General features: G+C 51.5%; 7 protein-coding genes and 1 non-coding gene across 8 annotated transcripts; 4 read left to right on the top strand and 4 right to left on the bottom strand.

Annotated features, from left to right (window-relative positions):
- Window positions 1-830: 830 nt before the first annotated feature.
- BDP81DRAFT_340487 (thermostable beta-glucosidase B) lies at window positions 831-4,121 on the bottom strand. The gene is made up of 3 exons (XM_060586024.1): window positions 3,631-4,121; window positions 3,102-3,556; window positions 831-2,991 (listed from the first exon to the last, which is right to left on the bottom strand). The coding sequence occupies exons 1-3, from the start codon at window positions 3,769-3,771 to the stop codon at window positions 1,071-1,073; spliced, it is 2,517 nt and encodes an 838-aa protein (XP_060451123.1). The 5' UTR covers window positions 3,772-4,121; the 3' UTR covers window positions 831-1,070.
- A 139-nt stretch (window positions 4,122-4,260) lies between these two features.
- Window positions 4,261-4,338, top strand: BDP81DRAFT_t54. Its single transcript has one exon. It is a non-coding gene; the product is annotated as a tRNA-Gln (tRNA).
- A 731-nt stretch (window positions 4,339-5,069) lies between these two features.
- On the bottom strand, window positions 5,070-7,430 carry BDP81DRAFT_457715 (fungal-specific transcription factor domain-containing protein; the record flags this gene model as incomplete). The annotated part of the gene is made up of 8 exons (XM_060593312.1): window positions 5,070-5,483; window positions 5,532-5,710; window positions 5,774-6,150; window positions 6,223-6,243; window positions 6,301-6,421; window positions 6,474-6,507; window positions 6,561-7,341; window positions 7,405-7,430. The coding sequence occupies 8 exons, from the start codon at window positions 7,428-7,430 to the stop codon at window positions 5,070-5,072; spliced, it is 1,953 nt and encodes a 650-aa protein (XP_060451122.1).
- A 1,320-nt stretch (window positions 7,431-8,750) lies between these two features.
- On the bottom strand, window positions 8,751-10,939 carry BDP81DRAFT_478354 (general substrate transporter). The gene is made up of 4 exons (XM_060594849.1): window positions 10,545-10,939; window positions 10,418-10,484; window positions 10,010-10,352; window positions 8,751-9,937 (listed from the first exon to the last, which is right to left on the bottom strand). Exons 1-4 carry the CDS (start codon window positions 10,717-10,719, stop codon window positions 8,945-8,947), a joined length of 1,578 nt encoding a protein of 525 aa, XP_060451121.1. The 5' UTR covers window positions 10,720-10,939; the 3' UTR covers window positions 8,751-8,944.
- A 1,347-nt stretch (window positions 10,940-12,286) lies between these two features.
- BDP81DRAFT_390068 (Alpha/Beta hydrolase protein) lies at window positions 12,287-13,425 on the bottom strand (the record flags this gene model as incomplete). The annotated part of the gene is made up of 3 exons (XM_060587353.1): window positions 12,287-12,841; window positions 12,922-13,217; window positions 13,311-13,425. The coding sequence occupies 3 exons, from the start codon at window positions 13,423-13,425 to the stop codon at window positions 12,287-12,289; spliced, it is 966 nt and encodes a 321-aa protein (XP_060451120.1).
- Window positions 13,426-13,979: 554 nt separating this feature from the next.
- BDP81DRAFT_366125 (cupin domain-containing protein) lies at window positions 13,980-15,447 on the top strand. Its single transcript, XM_060586516.1, has 2 exons — window positions 13,980-14,417; window positions 14,472-15,447. Exons 1-2 carry the CDS (start codon window positions 14,115-14,117, stop codon window positions 15,216-15,218), a joined length of 1,050 nt encoding a protein of 349 aa, XP_060451119.1. The 5' UTR covers window positions 13,980-14,114; the 3' UTR covers window positions 15,219-15,447.
- A 3,133-nt stretch (window positions 15,448-18,580) lies between these two features.
- Window positions 18,581-20,807, top strand: BDP81DRAFT_308322 (uncharacterized protein; the record flags this gene model as incomplete). Its single annotated transcript, XM_060583450.1, has 5 exons — window positions 18,581-18,907; window positions 18,989-19,245; window positions 19,314-19,462; window positions 19,541-19,875; window positions 19,941-20,807. 5 exons carry the CDS (start codon window positions 18,581-18,583, stop codon window positions 20,805-20,807), a joined length of 1,935 nt encoding a protein of 644 aa, XP_060451118.1.
- A 745-nt stretch (window positions 20,808-21,552) lies between these two features.
- On the top strand, window positions 21,553-22,131 carry BDP81DRAFT_445739 (uncharacterized protein; the record flags this gene model as incomplete). Its single annotated transcript, XM_060591992.1, has 2 exons — window positions 21,553-21,774; window positions 21,904-22,131. 2 exons carry the CDS (start codon window positions 21,553-21,555, stop codon window positions 22,129-22,131), a joined length of 450 nt encoding a protein of 149 aa, XP_060451117.1.
- Between the last annotated feature and the right edge of the window lie 1,302 nt (window positions 22,132-23,433).

The following is a 23,433-nucleotide window of genomic DNA, read 5'->3' as shown; positions in this document are numbered from 1 at the left end:
AGGCTGTTTAACGATTAGTTGGAATCTTCAGCCGAAATGGGACGAGGTCTCGGATATTTGGTGGGAGCATGGGGAGTTAGGGATCAATGCTGGCGTCGATTCTCTAAGTGGGCGTCGATGCTTTAAGATTAAGTCATGTTTAGGTGTAGATTTTGCCTGAGTCATCCGTGGTTCATTGGGGTTTTATTTGCCCAAGACGGGTTTCTTCGCTGGTGATGATGTTTGAATGAGACCGGGTTTATGTTCGCGAGCAGGCTGTGTCGTGGTGGATCTGGCGCCCGCTCCGAGCATACATCACCCGAATCCGGGCCGGATAGTCTTGGGGAATCGAGGATCAGCTCTGCCTACCCTTCAAGCTCACATCAACCTGAGAGCCAGCACAAACCCCTTGGCGCGCGTGGATTCTGGCGATGAAGTGGTGTGGTGTTGTATTTCCCCTGGATGCATACCTCTGAAGATGGGACCAAATATTGACCTTGTCCTGCGGTAGTTGATGATGACATTCATTACTCGGTGGTGTGGGGACCGATATCGAATTGTTCGGGTCGCCGTCGTGAGACTTCCGCCGAGACATCTTGTGGGTAGTCACGTAGTATACTAAGCAAGTGTGAGTCTGATGAGTAAACGTTTCTCATCCGGTGTATAATCTACTGACTACCTTAATATCTTGATCACCTCACTCCAGCTCTCATACCACCACCTTGTAATGGCTCACTGGGAATGATGAGAATCATCACTTCGATTTGGAAGTGAAGGTCTGGTGGCGGTAGCTATTGAGCGGGATCGGGACACGGCGCGTACACAGCACCGCCCAATGTCTCACTTGAGCTCTGGTGGTTTACTTTCACCCGCCTCGGGACGATGTCCTACCGGGAGCGATGAAGGAAGGCAGATCATTTAGCGCTAGACAACTTGGAAACTTCATGACAGGTTACTGGTATCCAAATAACATACATGCATATAATGCCGCCGCATACAAACAATCAATAGATCCTGAGCCAAGTCTAGAACATGGAGCCGTCTCCTTCGTGTCACACGCCACACACACCAATCAAGGGCTTCTTCACTTTTCACAGCCCACCCCAGACCGTTCCAGCGCTGATCGAGATCTCACTCTGGAGATCTCCGACCCGGACGCCATATATGCCCTGTTCCAGCCTCCAAGCCTTCTCCGCCTCATCCCAGTAGCTGCACGCGACCTTGGCGTCGACCTCGAGCTCCACCACCGCCGACTCGCCAGGTTGCACAAGAACCTTCTTGAAAGCCTTTAGCTCGCGTTCCGGTCGCCAGACGGCGGCCGGCGTCTCCATTGCCGGGTTGACGTAGAGCTGTACGACCTCCCTGCCGGCGCGGGCTCCCGTGTTGGTCACCTTGACGGATACCTTGAGCTTCGCGTCCTTGTCTGCCCCCGCCACACTCGTCGTGAGATCGGAGTAGTTGAAGGTGGTGTAAGAAAGGCCGTATCCAAAGGGGAAGCGAGAGCGCTTCGCTGCCTCGGCGTGACGGTATCCCATACCCATGCCCTCAGCGTAGCGGAACTTGTGGGTGCCATCCTCTTGCTTGGTGGCGGGGAAATCGCCGTAGGTGGGCGCGTCCTCGATCGTCTTGAACCAAGTCGTCGCGAGTCGTCCGCTGGGGTTTGTCGCGCCGCTGAGGATATCCGCCATCGCCTGCGCGCCCTCCTGACCGGGGAAGTGGGCGTTGACCACCGCGTCAACGTCGTCCACGACGGCGCTGACATCGATGGGGTTGCCGCAGTGCAGCACCAGAATAGTCTTCTTGGACGCGGCGGCGACTGCCTTGATCAGTGCCGCCTGGTTCTTCGGGATGCGGATGTCTTCCAGATCGTAACCCTCTGACTCGTACTGCTCGTTGCGGCCAGCGTAGATGATGCTCACGTCGGAAAGCTTTGCGAGCTCAACGGCTTCCGCGATGGCGGCCTCGTCGGAGCGGTGCTCCTCGAAGCAGATCGCTGCTGCGTATGGGGTAGGCTCGCCCTTGACGAGGTGATCCCACGACTTGTTGACGAGCTTGATGTCATAAGCCTGACCCGCGTTCATCTGCAATTGCACGCGCGTCTCAAGCTTGACGTGGTTGAAGATGAACTGCTCCGTGGTAATCTCCTTTTGAGGTCCAGAGAGAATCTCCTTGCCGTCCACGACGAGGGAGAAGTCTCCGGTAGCCTGCACAGCGAGTGTGTGCTCGCCCGTCGTCTTGGGCGTAAGCTTGGTGAGGAGCTCGATGCGGGAGCCCGGGACCTTAAGGCCTGCCTTGAACTCGCCCAGCATCCAGACATTGGCCTTTGCCTGGAACTCGGTGAGGATCGGCTCCGGAGTTTCGTCGTTGTAGTACTTTACGTCGATACCGTTGCGTCCGTCCTGCGCTGTGAGCTGCTCGGTGGGGGCCACGGGGATGACGCGTCGTGTACGGACACCGGCGTGGTAGCGGACGCTTTCTTCGCCGGAGAAGGCCTCCTTGAGGACCTTCAACGGCGAGTGGCGGTACTGAGGCGTGCAAGACGCGCTGCCACCGCCAGTCACGACGGGAGATCCGGCAAACTCGCCAATGAGGGCAATCTTGGGCTTGTCCGCAGGGTTGATGGGCAGGGCCTGGTTATCGTTCTTGAGCAGGATGATGCCGCCCGCCGCGAGCTCTCTCGAGATCTTGTTCGTCTCCTCATTGATCTCGGACCTCTCGGGCTCGTCGCTGAAGCTGCTCCGCGTGCGGTTTCGGAGCTCCAGCATCTTGAGCGCTCTGGTGTCGATCTCCGCCTCGGTTATTTGGCCCGATCGCACAGCCTCGGCCAGTCTCTTGCCTCGGAAGACGGGGAAGGGCATCTCGAGATCGAGGCCGGCCTTGACCGGCTCGACTACGTTGTGGACGGCGAACCAGTCGGACATGACGATGCCCTCGAAACCCCATTCCTTTCTCAAGACGCCTTCGATGAGGGGACCGTGTTCGCTGCAGAATGTGCCGTCGACCTTGTTGTATCTGTGCCAAATCATTGTCAGTAAAGACTGTTATCCCAATTGTGTGTGTGTGTGTGTGTGTGTGTGTGTGTGTGTGTGTGTGTGTGTGTGTATCCGTAGAGAGGGTCTTACGCAGTCATGACACCAGTAGGGTTCGATGTCCGCAACAAATGCTGCCAAGCAGCAATGTAAATCTCTCTCAGCGGCCGACTATCCGGCGACGCGTCAACATCGTAAAAGTGCCTCAGCGTCTCCGAGTCGTTGCAGACAAAGTGCTTGGGGCAGGCCCCAAGGCCCTGGCTCTGAATACCGTTGACGATGGCGCCCGCCAGCTGTCCAGACAGCAACGGGTCCTCGCTGAAGCACTCAAAGTTGCGTCCCGCGCGAGGGTCACGGTGGATGTTGATCGTCGGGCCCAGGACAACCTGGGCGCTCTTCTCACGGCCCTGGTGCGCGAGGCGCTCACCTAGGCGGCCGAGGAGCTCGGCGTCCCAGGTCGATCCGAGGCAGGCTGTGTTCGGGAAGCATGCTGTTGTGAGGTCGGCCGTGATCCCTGAGGGGCGCACGCCGGCGATTGAGTCTGCTACCTGTGGGTGGACTGTCAGCTTGCCTCTTGTTCTCCGTGCTGGGCTTGCGCCGGAGGATCTTTGGGAGAGCTTACTCTAATGGGAGGAATGTTCAATCTAGCGACGCCTGCTGCTGTGGAAAAGTCACGGCCAGAGAGGAGGGCAATCTTCTCCTCAAGCGTGAGCTCAGGCAGCAGGGTGGTGAAGTCTCTGTCGTCAACCTGAGAACCCATCATGGTGAATGTGAATGGAGAGGACTGTGAATGTGGTTTCTGAACGTTAAAGGGTGACAGGTCAGAGAAGATAATCTAGTTCGACCTCGAGGTTGCTAGAAAATGTCTGGGAGTTGTTGAAGAATGCCGACCCAAAGTCAATGGCAGCTCTGGCTTTTTAGATCAAAACTCTCCGGGATCGCAATTTTTATTGTCCCATGCTACAAAATATCGTGAACCCCGGATTCCAACGGCTAGCTTTCCACTCTTCCCCATGTGATGATGTAAAAATGTCGGCCAAAGTTGACCGATCTCTCCGACCCCGGAAATCTCCCCTCCTCCAAGAGTGCAAGGCTCCCCGCGAGATCAGATCGGTGTCTCCAAACCCCCCACATTCCGCCCCTCAATTGTCAGCTTTAGTCTGCTTTGCCCATCGTTGAGGCTCGTGTCGTCCTCGGCTTTTCCGGGAAGTCAAAGGGACACCCCATTTATTGTCGGCTTTTCAGCATTGTGGCCGGCGTGGTGTAGTGGCATACACCTGGCAAGGCCTCTGGAGCCCAGAGGTCGCTGGTTCGATTCCAGCCGCCGGCAACTGCTTTAACTACCTGTGGGAAGGGTAGGGCAGAGCCCAACGCGGGGCCTAGGACCCTTTCCGGGCCCTCGCCAGGGTTTTCTCATATCCACACCCTCCGACCAAGAACGAGTACACGTCGTCAAACAAGTACTGGGGCAGGAATGGTCTTGTACAAATCAGAACCTGTACGAGGGGCCTGTTTCGGCAGGCCCCCCAGAACCATCCGGCCTTAAGCCGCAAAATTCAAGAATGGAACTGGGGCACCAGCGGGAACCAGGGACAGATAGAACGCATAGTAGCCATAAGGCACGATTTGGAGGACAATTTGAACTGTATTTAGCAATAGTTATAGGGCAACGGCTCTCCACGCCATATACCCTTCGGGAGGTCGGCCGCAAGGGCGGCTGCGCCCTTGCCGCCACGGCGACACACACACACATTTTCAGCATTGTGGGAATCTCCGGGGCCATATGCACGCTATTTAAAGCCGAAAAAACGCGTTTGTGGCAATATTGACCGGCAGTTCTCCAAAACAACATCGCCGAGTTGTCACGTTGGCCCAGTTTCGCTGGTAATAGCCATGGCTAGTATTTGGCTCAGTCAACATGCCCGGTCGTCCGTCCGAGAGGATTCAAATACCAACAAAGACTCTGAGAAGTGACGAAGTATGAACAAGTATTTGAGATATTTGAAGTATCAATTATACAGTTATGTCAGCGTGTTGTTCAAGCGTTTCATTTGTTGTTGTCTAATGCATTGATCTTGGATCATCAAGCGCCATAAACAGCGAATTTGTCCCCTCAAAGTCCGCAAACTGCATCGCGAACCCAAAATCCATCTCATTGTCCAAAATATTCAGCGGGCCCCAATAGTGGTTTAGTTGGAGCATGGCATCCGCCGGCGGCATCGCAGGAATCTGTAAATCCGCGGGGGTCGATGCGGAAAACTTCTTTTCCGCCTTTTGGATGGCCTTGTGTAATAATTTGGCCGACCTGAGCGCCACGATGCACTCGTCCATGGTCTCGAGTATCTCGATAGCCATACCGACTAGCTTTAATAACGGCTGCACTTCGGGCTCTGTCGCTTCTTGTGTCACGTAAACTAGGATCATGGATGCTGCGAAAACGGTGTATGTGGTGTTGTAAAACCTGTGAGACCGTAGCTTTAGTACAAAGTCTCAATTTCAAGCCGTGGGTAGCATAGGAAGTACTGACCAAGTCCGGAAGAAGTCATGATGCTGATATGTCTGGTAAATAATCTCAATGGTCTGCTTAGCAGACTCGAGGCACAGATGAATGCCTTCCTGCGAGCCTGGGATGGAAGCTCGCTCCGCCGAGGTCGATGTAAGAATTATTGACCCAAACAAGAGTATTCTAATGTTGAGAAACCCTGCATCACGATGTTAGTTGCGGCACAAAACTCGTTGGAGAGCGACGGGAGGGTAAGGCTTACGCATAGTCAAGACTAGCCTCTGCCTCTTCATCCACTGAGCCTCCTTCACGCTCTTCAACGAACGCGGCTCAACCGAAGTGGTAGGGCGTATGGCCTCGGGCAGACTTTCCGCCCATCTCTGCAAATCCTGGTCGATTTGGTGCGCCAGGTGGACGGTTCGTGGTACCGTCGTCTCCGGCAGATAGATCCCCAAGCAGATGCTCCGGATGATTTTGGAGTAGTCTACCATACTTTTGATGATAGCGCACGAGGGTGGGTCAACCAGCTCCAAGCTTCCAGAATACTCTGTGTCTGCTTCACCAATGACAGGGAACAGTCGGTTGTGGTATAAATCTGCGCCGAGCGTGTCTGGTCTACCCATCGAGAAGGACATTTCTCTACGCGGGAAGTTAGCATCCTTCCTGACTTCTCGGCACGAGCCGAATTCTTGCTCCAACCAATGTTCTTACGTTTCTAGTGAGTATAGACCCCTGTTCAAAATTGTCAGTCATGTCATTTACACTTCTCAGATGGTTCGGCATCCTTACCACCACGTTCTTGACTCGGCTCTGAGTTCAGCTGGCTCCTTCTTGACATCGGGTCCAGGTTCTCGATTTATGCCCATCGCAAGCGCTGTTCTCACAGCAAGACCGACATACATGTATGCCCCTGTTGAACAGTTAGGAGAGTTTGACGACTTCCGGCAGCATCAAGCACTTACAGTGAGCATTCAGCTCGTTCTGACACACTTTGGCCTTTTCAACCACGTCAGCGTCAAGCATCCTCAGTCGTAAAGCACCGAACTCACCAGGAAGAAATAGCACTGAACCATTTCCAGATCCGTGACCATCCCCAGCTGATCGCACCGCCTCTTGGCTTCATCAAAGAACTTCCGGCTCCACTGCAGGTTCTCGATCCCATTAATCGGCTCATCCTCCCGTACGCCAATGAGTGCGCCCAGAGACAGTATGCTGTAATACAAGGCAACAAAGCTGGAGGGTTCCCGCGCGACGTCCGGCTTCGACCACAACTCCTCGCACCGGTCGAAAAAGATCTTCTTGTCGAGGATCGGGTGGACAAAATGTATGCTGGAGAAGAAGCTCTGCAGAAAGTGCCGGCACTGCGGGAAATGCGTCACCGGTCTCACGGCCGACCTCGGCTCGGTGGCAGCCGCGGGCGTCTGAATTTGGTCTGCTGAGGGTGATGAGAAGGCCGGGTTATGGAGACTTGAGAGGAGGGTTCCGGCGTCGGAGTCCAGGTCCGGGGAGATCACGGGCTCATCGCCGGTCCGTTGGACGTGTGATAGTAGGGCGACGGAGGATGAGCTGCCGTAGAACTCGACGTTCCGAGTGTGCCGGTTGACGCCGAAGATCTCTTGGCCCGCTGCATTCCTTGACCTAGCGCCTGACGGTGAGCCCGCGGCGGTGCTTCGTGATGGGCGTCTTTGGAGGCCGCAGTCTGGGGAGAATCCCTCTGATATCTCGGGGATGGTGGCTGTTACCGAGGCATTGTCATCGACTGACTGGGCCTTGACGGACTCGGCGACTGCGGAAAGGCTCTTGACCTGCTCTTCTAGTTGTCTCACATATCTAGGGGTTTCCGATGAAATAAGCTACAGACGTCAAGATTAAGTTCTTAAAGGGGGCGCATACTCTGGAGTGTAGAGCCTCCTTGACATATCCTGGCCTTTGTAGACACATGTCGCATTCCGATCTGGATTCCCGCGGGCGTTAGCACTACGAACCTTCCCAATGAGGCATTTTTGGCGGCAGAGATTTCATCATCGTCATGGACAAACATACTCTTGCAGTAGGTGCAAGGATACAACTCATCGCACTTGTTCTTCTTCGCCCTGCAGAGGTCGCATGCGCGGGCGGCCCGGGGTCGACGGACCTTGATCCCCGAGTTCTGCGTCGTGCGCTGGGTCTTTGCAGCAGCAGCGTCCATAGGCACAGATGAACCAATGATAAGTAAAGAAAGGCTGAAGAAAAAGTATCAGGCCAGAATCAGATATTCAATGACTTCAGAACCGGAACACCCGCTGTCTTTCATTTGTCGATGGAGATCTTTGGTGGATGGGAAAGCTGGATATGCGTTATGCAGGAAAAAGGTGTGAAAACAGCTGTTGTGCTCGCCGCGTGCATCCGAAACGCTGCCGGCGCCGCAGGAACGTGGGAACGCGCGCTCCAAACGATCGACCTCCACCCCCGCATAGAGTACTACGACGGACGGCAAGCAGATGCGGGGAATGTTCTGTGGGGTAGAGTAGGAACGCCGGGGAGAAGACTCGGGGAGGGAGGGCAGCAAAGAGGCTACGGATAGAGACTAGGAGGAGGGGGGTTGGGGTGAGGGAGACAGATCGAGGGGGAGAGGTTCTTCAAGCAAATTGCCTGTGTCTCTATTGGTAAGCTTGATCGGCCGACACCCTAGTCTCCCGATCTTCGGGGATGTCCTGTTGATTCAAGCGTTCTTAGCTTTGGAACAGATTAAAACAAGAGCTTTGTCACTTTGTGATAGTATGGAGTTGACTCGGGAGCAACCTCACGTGGGATTGGGCTGTGAGAACGGCAATGCGACTGAGTCGCGCACAGAAAGAAAAGGGGGAACCGGTGATCCAGGGAAACAAAGTCATAACTCGGCATGTTATCGATGTACCAACTCCATTCGATCTCTCTCCTATTCTTAGATCGCATCAGACGAACATTCAGGATCGATGTTCACGGCTCCTTGAACCCATCCATGCCTCCTATCCGGACAACTCGAGTCATCTCTTTCTACGATTCTCCCTCAGCTACTGCTCCCTTTGCTTACTAACGAAGTGTTCCCCTCCGAGCGGGGTTACAGAATCTCCACTTGTAACCGGGAATTCCGGGTTGTTTACGTCGGCTTTGCCGCCAGTGTTGCATCGATCGAGAAGGGCCGAAAACGCGCAGAAATTCAGAACTCACTGTCACAAAAGAAGGTTGATCAACAAGCAATTGTGGATAACTTTTCTTGCGATTGCAGGACACAAGGATTTTGAAGCAACTGCGGCGAGACCCGCTTAAAGAGTTTTTCTCATTTCCAGTTCTACCAAAACAGTCTTCGAAACTCAAAACAAACTCGTCCCAAAACAGGAGAGAGAGGGCTCCATAACTAAACGCACACACACGCGTCTGTCGGCAACATCCCGCGGGCCGCGAGACACACAACTCACTTGGTGTCCACAGGCCCCATGTTAAGCTTGTGCGACTCAAACTTTCGCGCCGAGATGCCCTGCTCAAACATAATGTCCAACTCCTCAAACGTGCGTCCCTTGGTGCCCGGAACATCAAAGTAGAGAACCACCAACATGAGAATGCCCATGACAAAGAAGATCCACCCAATGTGACCGCCCATGTTGAGCTCGTCCTGGTTGAAGAGGTACGGCAGAATGATGGTCCACACGGTGGACACAATGGAGGAGAAGGCGAAGCCGAAACCAAGCGACTTGGCACGGAGCTTTGAAGCGGAGACCTCACCGGCCACGGCCATGGAGGCACCCACTGCGGGTCCGTAGGAGATGGAGGTGAAGACCAGCGAAACACCAATCATCAAGAGCGAGGCGTTGGTCTTGGGGAATGCGGCGGCAACACCCATCGTGAAGTACATTGCGACGCAGATAGAGACACCAAAGAACAAGAGCGGGCGGTGGCGGAGCCTGCCCATCATGATAGAGTTGACAATGGCAGAGACAACACCAGCGGCGATACCGACCTGCACGAGCAGGAGGACGGTCTTGCTAGACAGACCAGTCTGGTTGAGGAAGTAAGGGGCGTTGGAAGAGAGCACGGCGCCAGCAACCTGGGGGATGTAGAAGCAGATGAGGATGATGCGCGTGCGTCTCCAGTTGGTGCCCTTGAAGCAGTCTAGGTAGGAAGCGGCCTCCATCTGCAGGCGACGCTCGGTCTCAACGTTGTCGATGATCTGGCCGAGGCGCGCATCGATATCCTCGTTCCGGCCGGAGAGCTTCTCGAGAGCCTTGCGAGCGGCGTCGTGCTTGTTCTTGAAGACGAGCCAGGTGGGCGATTCGGGGACGAAGGGGAGACCGAGGAGGATGAGACCGGGGAAGGTCCAGGCGGCGGCGAAGACGACGCGGAAGGCGGCCTTGTCGATGATGGCGACGCGGGAGAAGCTGGCGGCGATGGCACTGAGCATGCCAAGGTTCTGTGTGGATTATGTGTTAGAGTCATATCCCTCGAGTTGTCGTTTAGTTTAAAGACATTGATAGGAACTTACGAGCATGATAGTGTTGATAGACAAGCAAATGCCTCTGACCGGCAGCGGTGCAATCTCGGAAACGTATGTCTGAGTGGTCGAAGTCAAGAGGCCGACAGCGAAACCAGTGACAATCTTGCCGCCCAGGAACTCAGGCGGTGTCTCGGAGACATAGCTGATGGCGATACCGGCAGAGGCAATGACTGATGCCAAAGCGAAGACGGAGCGGCGACCGAACCAATCTTGCATGTAACCGGCAAAGAGAGAGCCGAACAACATCATGACATTGTACATCGCACTCCAGGCTGATTGCCAGTAGGCGGGGATAATGAGTGTTCCATTGACCTCACTTGCGAAGGTCATTCTAAGAAACGCATAGTGGTTAGTTTGTTATCTCTCGTTATAGTCTTTAGTCGATGAGGGACTTACTGGAATGCCGGCATAGCCAAGCATACAGAGAGTGCCAAGTTCTCGAAACCAATCAAAGTTGAGCCAACTAGATTCCCAGAGTTAGCCGAGTCAACCTACAGACAGTACACTAGGGCAAGGCACTTACAGTTGGCGTAAATAGTCCATAGCAAAACTTTTGGGTTGTCCCAAAGACATTTCATGGGGCTCATGTGGCGATCAGCCTCACGCAAAGCCTCCTCATTGTGCTGAACGTCGACCTTGTCGATCATAACATCGCTCTTGCGAATGTCATCGCGAGGCGAAGTAGGTGATGAGTCCATTGTAAATAAGAACTCTACGACCGGGTGGTCGTCGCGGGGTTGCTTCTGTCGGCGATGGAGTTACGCCGACCCGGAGTCTGGTTCGAAAATGTGCCTACGTTCCAGCGTAATGCACAGTGGCAGGGGGGCAAAAGAGTCTGAAGTTGTCAAAGACGGGATGTCGGTGACTCGAGTTGCCGATTTGGGGATGTTGTTGAGATGGGATGTGTGTCAGTCGATGCCAGAACTCAGATGGGCTGATGGATAAAGTAGGCTCGGAGGGTTATTATCAAACTTTGACCGACTTTGCAGTTGCACTCGTTGACTCCTGGCAGACGCTGGAACCGGGATCGATCCGGGCATGGGTCGGAGTTCCCGGCTGCACCCCAGACTTTCTTCAACACTTTAGGGTGGCGGGGACCCCGGATGGTGCTAACTCGTTTTGACCGGCACATGAAAGAGTGGGTGGCTTAGGTTTCTGTCACGATTGACACGTAAGTGTGCAGCTGATGCACTCTGTTATCCATAGTATTTCTCTTCTTGGCCGAGTATTGGTTTGCATAGCAAGTTCTGCGTTGTTTACTTTCCCGCTGTCAATTCGACCGAGACTACTACACACCTTCACACGTGTACGGATCATCCGAATTCACGATTGAGTTTCTATCACAAAGCGAGGTAGCAAGTGGAAGACTTGTATAGTAGAAAGTGGCTTGATTCCTCTAAGTGGAAGATCCGTATGAGGGTCATATCTATCCCATCGAGTGCTGCAAGGCGACAGTACATTGAGATGCGGGGGAGCAGCCAATCGGGCCACTTCGGGCCCCTTTTTCCAACCAACCAACGTAATTGATAATAGATACTTCCAATTACTAGAGATTCTGCGTATGAAATCGGTACCAGCAATCTTCTGAGTTACAGAGAGCTACATCGCACTCGAGGCAGCCCATCCTCGTGTACTTCCCAGGGATACCGGGCTCAACCTCCGGAGGCTCGCGGGGCCGAACAGTGGCATTATCACATTGCTCCGGCGTACAGTCGGCAGTGCAGGCGGCGGCGAGGTCCTCGGGCAGCAGGGCAAAGATACACGACTTCGCCGAGCCCGTGGAACGGCCAGATCCGTCAGAATCGTCAGAATCCATTAATTGAGTATTGGTAATGATGGATTTGGTAGATGTACCGGAGTGGAAATCATAGGGGCAACTCAAGCAGTGGATGTACCAGATGCGGTGCGGGGTAAAAGGGGGCCCGTTATGTGGAGCCAATGTACTGTCGCCTTGCAGCACTCGATGGGATATACCGTACAAGACGGGTAATCGGCTTGTGGAAAGCGGTATCGTACGGCAGTAACCGGCAGCGCCACGTGTGGCGCTGCGACAGTTTCACATAGTCTGAACTCTTGCATGAACTTGATGACTGACAGTTTGGATGGTTTACGGCTCAACGGAAGCTGAGAGTCTCACTTGATGCAGCCAACCACGTTTCTCAATGGAATTTGCAATTGTCGTGTTATTAGTTCGTAAACCAGATCAGTCCATTTCAAGTTGACTACCTTAGCTCCTACTCAACTAACTCCTTTTTCGGCCCCTGCTCAATTTTTGATCAGGCTCTCCAAAAAGTCAAAGCCTTCTCTCTGAAGATTCCAAGTCTGGGATCCCACCTTCATCTTGGCGGCAAACGTATGTTCCTCGCCCGGAATCTCCCTCAGATCAGACTTGACCCCCTTTTCTTTGAGCACCTTGATCAAATCTTGGCTAAGCTCAAGCGGCACCATAGTATCCGCCTGTCCATGCACGATGAATGTCGGTGGGAAGGACGGAGTGATGTTTCTGATGGGGTCGACAGCATCCCAGTTCTTGTCAGGAACAATGGTGTTCATGACATTGCCGGTGGCTATTTGTGTCATTGCAAACGCCTGTCTTGGATCATCAAAGTTGGGCGGCCCCGGGGCTTGACCTTCCAGTGACACGCCACCTAGAATTGGCACTGGGTCTTCGTCAAAGACTTTGTCCATGAATTCCTTTGTAAGGCCCTTGGGCAATTTTGCTGCCACGTGAGGCAAAGGCTTCTCCCAGAACGCGTGAGTAAAGTTGCTAGGCCCGTACATGTCATAAATACCAGCAACGGGACGATCAACTCCAAAGCCCTGCAAAGTAACCCTGGTGTCAGCATTGATTGAATCTGATACCCGTAATGACTTGCAGACACTAAGGTGCATGAACATACCAAGGCAAGGGATAGAGTGCCGCCAGACGACGTTCCAAAAGCAAAGACATGGTCAGTGTCAACGGCATATGGTCCATCAGCACTAGCGTCAAGGGCCTTCTGAAGTCCACCGTCGTACACCCATCCCAGGAGGTCACGACAATCTCTCATCGGCCCATCCAGAAGCGTGACTTGGGGGCACAGACGGTGATTAGGTGCTAGGACAATCCAGCCTCTGCTCAGACAGTCAGCTACTTGGTCCTTGTTGATCATCTTGGATGAGCCGAGATGGAATGCGCCTCCGTGGATATTGATGACTATTGCGCAAGAGCAGACACACAACTGTTAGTCAGAAGTTTCTCCATTGGTACGGCCCCAGCCGCCATGCAAGGGTTCTGAAGTGTACATACCAACCGGACATTTTGCCTTGTTGGTTTCTCCAAGCGGCGGGGCATAGATATCCACATCGATCTCTTGTGACCCTATGGTCTTGTAGACTGCACGAAAAGAGGTTGGGCTGGCCATGACGAAAAGTTGTTGGTTAGTTGTGTTCTTGGCTGGTAAGATGGCTTTGTCTCAGTATCGGTGACAGCAACAGTGACAGCGGCAATGATAATTAGAAAGACGCAAAGAGTGCAATCAAAAAGTCCGGGGCAATGATGTGGCGGGGGACAACCTAGATAGCTTAACAATGGGAAGCAAACTGGAGACGCGGTCCACGAGGCTCGCTAGAATCGCCCCCCCCGAGCCGGGTTTCCGGACGGCGGAGACCGCGTGGCAAACGTTGGTCACCAATCCTATCTCCATTGTTCGAAACGGTGGGATTTCCGTCACTGTATCGGGGCTGTTCCGGATCTGTTCCCGGGATATCCGAGCTCCCGCACTTTTGAGCCGAACTGGGGGGCCTTTACGAGGGGCAGCAAAACATGTGGTCGCGGTGGGCGGCATCAAATAGTTTCCCGTCGAGATCCAGTAGAGTAAGAATGCGGGGTAGCGAAGCTCTGTAAAAGGCTGGACTGGCGCCGCTTGCATCCCCGGAACGTGAAGAGAGACCATCTTCAGCAAACCCCCTCAACAACTCCAAAGTCTCCAATTTGTGTGTCCACGATCCAGAGATCTAGACCCTTGACAAACGCCCCCACTCACATTCTTTGAACGGCATCTTTTTTTCCCTCTTCTTTTATTGGACAATTGCAAAAAGCACCTTGCCCAACATGAGCATTCCCGTTCTCTCCACCCCTCCTGATGCCAGGACGAGCTACATTATCGATCAGCTCGAGGGTGAACGCGTCACGATCCCCGGCAGCAAGGGTGTCTTCAGAATTCTTGCCTCGTCAAAACAGACCAACGGTGGCATCGCTGTCTTCTCCAGTGGTGCTGTACTTTCTGATGCGCCGGGTTTCCACTGGCACGCCGAGGCGCACGACGTCTTCCTCGTGACCAAGGGATACCTGAAGCTATGGAACGGCGATAAGTGCAGAATCATGGGCCCTGGTGACTTTGCCTATGTCCCTCCTGTAAGTTCACGGACAACACGCACTTAATGGCGTTCGCGGCTAATCCAAGAGCAGAAAGTCGTACACAACCCCGAGCTTCTCGGCCCTCACACAGAAACCCTGGGTCTGGTTGCGCCGGGTGACTGGGTTGACTTCTTCCGTTACGTCGCTGAGCAGTACGAGGGTATCATTGTGCCAGAAAACGACAACCGCGACTTGAAGAGCCTGTTGATCCCCAAGGTCATGGCCGCAAAGGACCGGTTTGACGTGAACTTTGAGCGCAACTACGCTCCCCCCGAAGTCGCAGACTGGCAAGAGTCAGAAAACGTTCTCCCCGGCCCCCTGGAGCCGTACTTCTTGCGCGCCAACACTGGACCCAGATACATCCTGGGTGGTGTTCTCTCCAGACCCTTCATCAACGCCTCTCAGTGCAGCGGCAAGTTCGCAATCACCAGCCTCGAGTCATCGAAGCTGTATGAGAAGTCCCCGCTCGCTCGGTGGTTGACATTCCCCGAGGTGGACCATTGCTTCTGTGTTCAGGAGGGTCTTCTGAAGGTCAAGCTCAAGGAGTCTGGTTCCTGGACTGAGGTCCGCGAGGGCCAGACCCTGTTAGTTTCTGCGGGACAGGCGTTCACATTGGAGTACGGCTCTCGCTTTGTAAGATCCACCGTTTTCACCAACGGTCCCGGTATTGAAACTTTGATTCAAAACGCCGGCGAGGCTTTCTCAAGTTTCGTTCTGCCGGAAGAGAGCGTCGCATGGCAGGAGGAGAAGATCAAGGAAGCGAGTGCGGCATTGGGTGTTGTGGTTGAATCATTGTAATTACTTAGATGAGTTGCCTTCCAAGGCCAGTAGTTGGAAGGCTTGAGAAAATGACTTAAATACACGCGTAAACTACGTGGACAATGGCAAGTGTAACTAGCCTTGAAAATATTACGGATTTGCGATAGGGATGAGCCTCATTTGTTGCCCAGATATAATGACCTTCAAGGATCCACGAAAGTTTAGCGATATTGTACAGTTAGTGCACCAATATCACCTTGTTCTTGAGAGACTTCCGTTAGCGTCTTGGAGTCGTTCCACGGCTCGGTATCTTCTTGCCTAGTTAGGCTGTTGAAGAAGGTTGAATCCTTCTCAATTTCACTATGAAAACTACGTCACACAGTCAAATGCTACATGTAGGTAGTCTACCAAATCCTTGGAGCTTTTGAGACGCGCTATCCTAACCTGCACGAGACCCACACAATATGACTTTGGAAAGATCGGTAAATAAAGCCGATTAGTCAAGAAAATAATTAAGTACGCTATTGCCTACGTACCTGTTACGCCCGCCGCAACTTGTCACTGTGGGCGCGTAGCTATATAATGCAGAACAAGGGACAATGATGCCGGAGTCATCATTATCGAAGCTTTTGCTTTGTGCCACAGTTGGTTGCCTTGTCCAGCTCGTAACACTAACCTCTTAGTTTTAGTATAGAGGAATCTCAGGTTTTGCTTGAAAGGAAATAAAAAGGGAAACATCCAGCCCCTTAAGAAGATGAGGAGGGGGGTCTATTAAAGAGAGCCTAGCCAGCTCGGAGACGCTATAGTGTGTGTAGCGAGACCGGTTATAATGCGCGAACCTGTTCTAAGGATACGGAATTGTTAAATGATTCGAGTAACTTAGTAATAAGGAATAGTTAATTTAATGTATTATAGTTGTGCAATAGTAAATACTATTATATGCATGGGAAAAAGCTCGTCGCTGACTGATATTCGTCGCCGACTGATGGACCACGTTATTTATCATTTTTAATATATTAAATAAGGAAAGAAAAAATGAAAGCTAAGAAGAAATCGCTTATAAGGGCCAGAATATTCCTACTTATAAGGGCCTTATAGAATACCCGTTACTTAAATAACATAACGTGGTAACTACGACCTACTTATTTGTTACGAGCTGGACAAGGCAACCAACTGTGGCACAAAGCAAAAGCTTCGACAATGATGACTCCGGTCATCATTGTCCCTTGTTCTGCATATATAACTACGCGCCCACAGTGACAAGTTGCGGCGGGCGTAACACCACATCTCCCCTCCAAGAGGCATGTCCCTATGCCGAGGACCAATCGGACATTTCGGGTATAAGCAGGGAAACTCCAGCAGAGGTGCGGGGTAACCAGTCCTACACGTGCTGCCTACGGTCGGGACGCCCTTCATAGTGTGGGAGGCACAATCACACTATCGACGCAGCGTGCGGGAATCGAACCCACAACCCCTCTACGCAGGGTGGAGTCATCATTGTGTTACGAGCTGGACAAGGCAACCAACTGTGGCACAAAGCAAAAGCTTCGATAATGATGACTCCGGTCATCATTGTCCCTTGTTCTGCATATATAACTACGCGCCCACAGTGACAAGTTGCGGCGGGCGTAACATTATTATCAAATAATCTTTTATTTTTTATTTATATTTACTATATTCAATATAGAACGTTTGAAAATTTAATAATATTATATCATAATCATGCCTTTATTTTATTTAAGTATAACTTAATTAAAAGGATATACTATAGTACTATATGTAGTACTACCGGTTATTATTATATAATACCGCTTTCTGTAAACCGATTACCCATCTTGTACGGTATATAAATATAACCCTCATACGGATCTTCTACTTAGAGGAATCAAGCCACTTTCTACTATACATGTCTTCCACTTGCTACCTCGCTTTGTGATATCTTGTCTTTGAAAGTATTAGAGTGGAAGCAGGTTTAAACGATATGTTTCTGTTCTCAAATATTTCACTGGGTTCCTGAGTGTTCACCTTACTTACCTTATGTAATGTGAGATGAACAAGCTTCATTGTGCAAACGCAGCAGTTTTCAGGCACCTGTGCCTTCCCGTCTCATTGACTCTATGTTTTCAGGAAGGAGCTGCCGAATCAGAAAAATTAGGAAAGAGCTAAAAAATAATGATTGCCTTCCTTGCTCAACTCGTACCTTCTCTCTTGTCTTCCTCTCACTGAAACATTGCCAACCTCAACTTCTTCTGGCCCTCACCATAAGGTTCTCAGTCCTCATCTCCAGAGGACTGGAACACAGTAAGCATATACCTCACCACATATCTCATGAGATCCTCTGACCCTGAACTTTCCCGTGGCAGTCAGTCGATGAGAGTCTAGTCGCTGGCTTGAACTACCCTCTCGCAGCCTGAATTGCCTACAAACGGCAACCTCGTCCGGCGACTTGATCGATTTCTCCTTCACGAAGACAAATTTCGCACCAAAATATCCAATCCCTCATCAGCGGCTGCATCAATATGACGAGTCAACCGATCCGCGATAGGAAGAAGGGACCAGTAACGCTCTCCTTGGACATCATCCTACTCATCGCCGACGCCGAGAAAGCCGACAAAGGCATTGTCTGGTGACTTGGATACGTGTACGTGATACTTAATCTCTCAGACAACGGGGCATTGGTATGAACGAGCGGACGGCATATTTGGTTATAAAGGGACAACACCCTCTTTTCCCACACCTCCGGCGTTTCAGCGTTTATAGTTGGCCGGCAAGCCCGAATTCAGTCATGAGCCGCTGCAAATGGATGTTGCGTCTGATTTCAGAATCGGGATGGAGAGAACATGTACACAGCGCCTTGTGTAAGGTGGTGAGGAACAAGTTTCGGGATCCAGGTCTGGCAGACGTGGGGCTTCTCCGCACGGGTGAGACATTCGTCACAGCCGTCACCAGAAACCATGCAGAAGGACTTTAGAAAACACCGAACGCCGGCCACTTCCAATCCCTGCTTGACTTATTAATACTCACTGTAGTCCTTTCCTTTGACGGCCTCGGAGGGATACCAACTCCGCCAGGAAGCTCTCCGGTTACGATTGGCCATGGCCGTTGGCGCCTTGGGACAGAATACACCGGACGAATTTCTGCTGAGCTGGCGATGCTATTTAAAAACCTAAGAAGGATGGACTTCCCCTCATTCATATCAACCGATCATCTCCCTCTCAGCGGCAGTCCCAAGCTTCACTAAGGTAACCGGAGAAGAAACATGGCAAGCGGTAAGGTCTACCAGCGCCCTCCGTCGCGCGAATATCAAGGGGCAAATGTAAAGTCACCGAGCTTACGAATCCGCAACAGATACTATGACGCAGTCAGGTGAAGAATACCCGCTTAAGGCGGATATACGTACAATGATGGCTGAGAAACCTCTGCCAATCATTACTGAGGGAACGATAGACCATGGCTCTATGGACGGAGATACACCAACGAAGATCGCTTCAGGTCTCATTGAAAGATTCACATCAGCACTGAAGGCCAGCGATGTGACTGCTTTAGAAGACTGCTTCTTTGCGGAGCAGGCGTACTGGAAAGACCAGCTGGCACTCACGTATCACCTCCGGACGATCCAACAAGCAGGCATCATTGCAAGCAGTCTCATAGAGACAAATAATCTTCGGGGGTCAGAAGAGATCCGGCTTGACGGAGACGCGAGCTTTTCGCCCATCACTCCTACCCTTGTGAGTCTCAAACCGCTTCAATACTGAGAACTGAGGTATTGTGTCTGGCCCTAGGCTGACTAGCACCTTAATTACATGAAGCAATTCATCGATTGTAATTTCACGTTCAAGACAATGAATCCAGCCGCTCGCTGCCATGGCAAGATCATCTTGTTGCCCCAAAAGCCTCGAGGCGAATACGGGGGCTCGGCGACCTGGAAAATATGGGTTTTGAGCACCAGACTTGAAGATTTTGTCTTCCACCCCGAGGATTTGAGCTTATTACGGGGCCCCGCAAAGCAGCTGGGCATTCTCGAACAGTTCGAAACTGAGGTGATCATCATCGGTGGTGGCAATAGGTGAGCCCGATCTGGATATTTGATGTCAATGGATTACCATTAGCTGACGAGCACACTGAATGGTGTAGCGCAGTGACAGTCGCCGCTCGGCTGAAGGCCTTGGGTGTCGAGAGCGTCATGCTCGATCGCAACCCTAGCCCTGGAGATAATTGGGCTCTTCGCTATAGTGCCATGAAGTTCCACATTCCGACGGCGATATGCACCATGGCGTACTTGGGTAAGCATCACATACGAACCGCAGAATGCTCCTCACAGGTCAAAAGTCGATTATACTGACATTGTGCTATCTGGATAGAATATCCAAAAGAACAGCATTTCCCACACTTCCTCACAAGAGATGAACTTGCAAACCAGGTCAAGCGATATGTGGAAACCTTCAATCTGAATGTTGTCAACTCGGCAAAGGTTATGTCGACCACCTTCAATCAAGCGTCAAAGTTGTACACAGTGACATTCTGGTCACCAACTGGCAGGCGTGTTGCCGTGGCCAGGCACTTGGTTCAAGCAACCGGGCTCGGGTCGCAGAAACCTCACATGCCGCCCATGGCTGATGCTAATCTGTACAAGGGGGTCAGTGTTCATTCTACTGCCTATCGTAACGCCAAAGACTTGAAAATGCTTGGTGTAAAGGTCAGTCAACAATTCCAGATTTGATGAGGGTGGGCCATATCATTAACCAAGATCTCTGGACCCAGTCAGCTTTAGTGATAGGCTCAGCAAACACCGCCTTCGACATTCTTGAAGATTGCTACGCTGCCGGGATGAAGACCACGATGGTAGTTCGGTCCCCGACCTACATCTTTCCGGTCGCGTATGTATGTGATCCTGCAGCGCATGGAAACTACGAGGAGCTTGGAGTGGAGGCAGATAAGGATTCCATGGCCATTCCCACCAATATCGAAGCTCAGATGGTGCGAGGACACTTCTCCCACTTGGCCTTTCAAGAGCCCGATCGCTACGCAGCCCTCTCAAAAGCTGGGTTCCCCGTCTTGGACAGCCGTTCACCTGAATGCTGCTTAATGGTTAACCTGTTTGAAAAGGGCGGAGGTCACTACTTGGATGTGGGCGGCACGGCCCTGATATCTGAGGGCAAAGCAGGTGTCAAAGCCAATGTCGAGCCAGTAGCTTTCACTGCTACTGGACTCAAATTCTGTGACGGCAGTACGCTTGACGCGGATGCTGTGGTTTGGTGCACGGGGTTCGCCGATCGGGATGCACGTAAGACAGCGGCAGAGATGTTGGGGGCCTCAACAACGAATGAGATCAACAAGATGTCTGGAGAAGACCAACATGGAAACAATGGGATCCTTGGCCCGCGAGACATTGCAGCTCGCCTCGATGCGACTTGGGGCGTCGATGCCGAGGGAGAGGTTCGAGGGGTGTGGAAGAGGCAATCCCGGCTTGACAACTATTGGGTCATGGGTGGTGACACGAGACTTCAGCGGTGGCATTCTCGAACTTTGGCGTTGCAAATCAAAGCTGACCTCGCAGGTATTCTTCCGCCGGCGTATCTGGACACGCCTACTCCCAAGCACCGTTCCAACACCTCAAGTCGTCTCTAGTGGGCTTTGTTATGTTTGCTTTAGTCCACAATCCAGAAGTAGCCTGCTTAAGTATGGAAACCCACAGCAGAATGGAGAATGATATTTTCAATTGCCTTTGCGAACACTCTCCCATGATCTTTCAGCGAGAAGACCTTACACGTGACCGTTTTGTTCTTTTGCGATAAAAGTGGCTCATGGTAGCCTAGAAAAATTAAGGTTGACTGAAGATATTGCACATGATCTGTCATCACGAACTATGTGGATTCCATACTTTCCGAATTGCCTTCTTTGAGAACGGCGACCAATCAAAAGTCATCAGCAACCCATGTAAAGACAAAGGATCTGCGGGGCCGGAATGCAACCCATCTCGTCAGCATGTGCCTCATCATCCCATCACATGAGCACATAAATAGGCATCTCGAATCGTCCGTGAATTGGCACACACCAATTCTGATATGTCCAGACACTTGGCCATCACCGGTTGGGATTGAAGATTTGGATCTCGACGTGATCTCAAAGCTTGTCCATGTCATCAACAAACGGAAGGATCATAGCGCAACAGTGCGAAAGCCTTGAAGAACTTCAAAATCTGTTTATCGTAAGAGCTTTTTGATACTTTTACCAAGTGCAGAACATTTGGAATGGTCAAAAATCATATGACGCTTATCCCAATTCCTTCCTGATGGCTGACATGGAATAGACCGCACTACGAACCAAAGTCCCTTCCGATGCCGATGGCCTTGAGCGAAAGTATCGCCACACCATGGCTGACTTTATGTGGCGCCAGGTGCCTATTGAAGAGACCCAGCTCGGCCTGAGACAGCTTATTCAGATTGCCAACGAAGAGAGGATCCAGGACATCTTCGCCAAATTCCTTACTGCGCCCACGGAGTTACCGGATGAAAAGGCAGGAGCTACAAAGACCCTCTGTCAAATTTTTGGCATTGAAGGCCTAATTGCAACGAATCAGAGGAAGCCATATGAGGTCTGATGCGCCTCAAACGCCATCATGCGGGAGGCAGAAGTACGTCGAATACATTTCCTCTCCAATGCTACCAATCCGTCAGACTAGAGCTATTGAAGATGGCAGGTGGCTGACGATTGCAACCTTTAGATTTTTTTCAAGGGTGACGATGAGCGAACATGGTTCTTAGCCCACAGGATTCCGAGGGGAAGAGAAGTCAGCGAAGCGGCCACAGTCATGCGCGAGGAGGTGAAGAATCTCGTAGGTTCGGAACCGAAATTGAGTCAATTGGTCAGCAATTACTACAAGCTCTGCGACATGTCGGAGGAGGCGGTGGAAGCAGCAAGATCTCGGAGGGAAGCTCACTCCTGGACTTAAAAGTTTCCGTAGAAGTAATGTGAGAGAAAATAAGAAGGATCTAGGAAAGGAAAATTTCCCATTTATTATCCCATTGACTGCTGCTTAACGTCAGCGGAGCCGGACCCATATTAATACCCGGTTTTACCCCGCACTTCAATCGGTACAAGACGAAACATCATTTACCCCTATGTTTTTTTAACATCTATCACCACCAAAACCATCATTTCAACTAATATTGCGATATCTTCTAGTGATTCTGATGCTTCCGATGCCTCTGTAGCTACCGATACCTCTATACGGAGCTATATATTTGTTAAGTTCCTTCCCGAAGACCTTGAAGTTGGCTGTACTGCCGACTATACGCCGGAGAAGTATGATAATAGCACAGTCCGGCCCCATGAGCCTCCGGCTAAGCCTGGCTTGCCCGGTGTTACGAGCAGGTCAAGGCAACCAACTGTGGCACAAAGCAAAAGCTTCGATAATGATGACTCCGCATCATTTTCCCTTGTTCTGCATTATATAGCTACGCCATGACGGGACCAATCGTTTAGGCCGTAACACCCGGCTCCTTTATACCCTTTAATATACCGGCCCGGGACCAGCAAATACAGGACTTACCAGAAACGCCGATTAATCTTTTCCTCCAATATGTTCCCCGGAGCCTTGTTAAGCAGTGGGTCCGGTGGATAATTGCAGCGCCGATTTCTAAGGAGGGCCCTTAGCCTAGACACTTAAGAGTGTATAAATAGAAAAAGACCTCTATAGAAGAGGTATACCTCTTCTTAGGAATCCGTATTTATATAAGAATTTATAAGGAATATAAATTATCAAGATACTAGGTAACTTAGTAAGAGAAAGAGGACCTTATTTATTTATTTACCCGGTTTATATCCCGTGACCGTTATTAAATACTATCCCGGTAGCTCTGGATATTCGATACCTCTGAGTTCCCTAGTTAGTCTAGTTATGGCCGGTACCAACGCCGGCCCTAGGATAAATTAATGCCGGATATGTATTGGAAGGTTAACGGGTGGTCGGCCTATATCTAGGATACCGGGGATTCCTTTTATACGGCCGGCTCTGACCTTACCGTTAATAAGGCTATAGTTCGTTTTATAAGCCGGTCCCTTAAGATAATAATAATCCGACTAAGCCGATCCCGACCGGCTTTAAGATATAGATTCTTGCCTAATCAGGCTACTATCTCCGGTAGCTCTGGTATATCTATAGAAAGGGCCTGTACGGGCTAGTCCCATAGGCCTAGCTAGCGCCGGATAACGAGGCGGCAAAGTAGGCCCTTTTAATACTAACGTAACGGGT

Source organism: Colletotrichum phormii (genome assembly GCF_030913505.1).
Source record: "Colletotrichum phormii strain CBS 102054 chromosome Unknown BDP81scaffold_2, whole genome shotgun sequence".
In the NCBI taxonomy this organism is placed as follows: domain Eukaryota; kingdom Fungi; phylum Ascomycota; class Sordariomycetes; order Glomerellales; family Glomerellaceae; genus Colletotrichum; species Colletotrichum phormii.
The sequence above is the reverse complement of the archived record's forward strand: the minus strand, read 5'-3'. Positions and strand labels throughout refer to the sequence as shown.

Bases quoted from the DNA above. Each gene is read 5' to 3' on its own strand.
- BDP81DRAFT_340487 (XM_060586024.1), bottom strand. From the start codon at position 3,771: ATGATGGGTTCTCAGGTTGACGACAGAGACTTCACCACCCTGCTGCCT. The intron at 3,557-3,630 runs GTAAGCTCTCCC...GTCCACCCACAG, and splicing joins TGAACATTCCTCCCATTAGA to GTAGCAGACTCAATCGCCGG. The intron at 2,992-3,101 runs GTAAGACCCTCT...GATTTGGCACAG, and splicing joins CCTACTGGTGTCATGACTGC to ATACAACAAGGTCGACGGCA.
- BDP81DRAFT_478354 (XM_060594849.1), bottom strand. From the start codon at position 10,719: ATGGACTCATCACCTACTTCGCCTCGCGATGACATTCGCAAGAGCGAT. The intron at 10,485-10,544 runs GTAAGTGCCTTG...CTGGGAATCTAG, and splicing joins ATGGACTATTTACGCCAACT to TTGGCTCAACTTTGATTGGT. The intron at 9,938-10,009 runs GTAAGTTCCTAT...TAATCCACACAG, and splicing joins CTATCAACACTATCATGCTC to AACCTTGGCATGCTCAGTGC.
- BDP81DRAFT_366125 (XM_060586516.1), top strand. From the start codon at position 14,115: ATGAGCATTCCCGTTCTCTCCACCCCTCCTGATGCCAGGACGAGCTAC. The intron at 14,418-14,471 runs GTAAGTTCACGG...ATCCAAGAGCAG, and splicing joins ACTTTGCCTATGTCCCTCCT to AAAGTCGTACACAACCCCGA.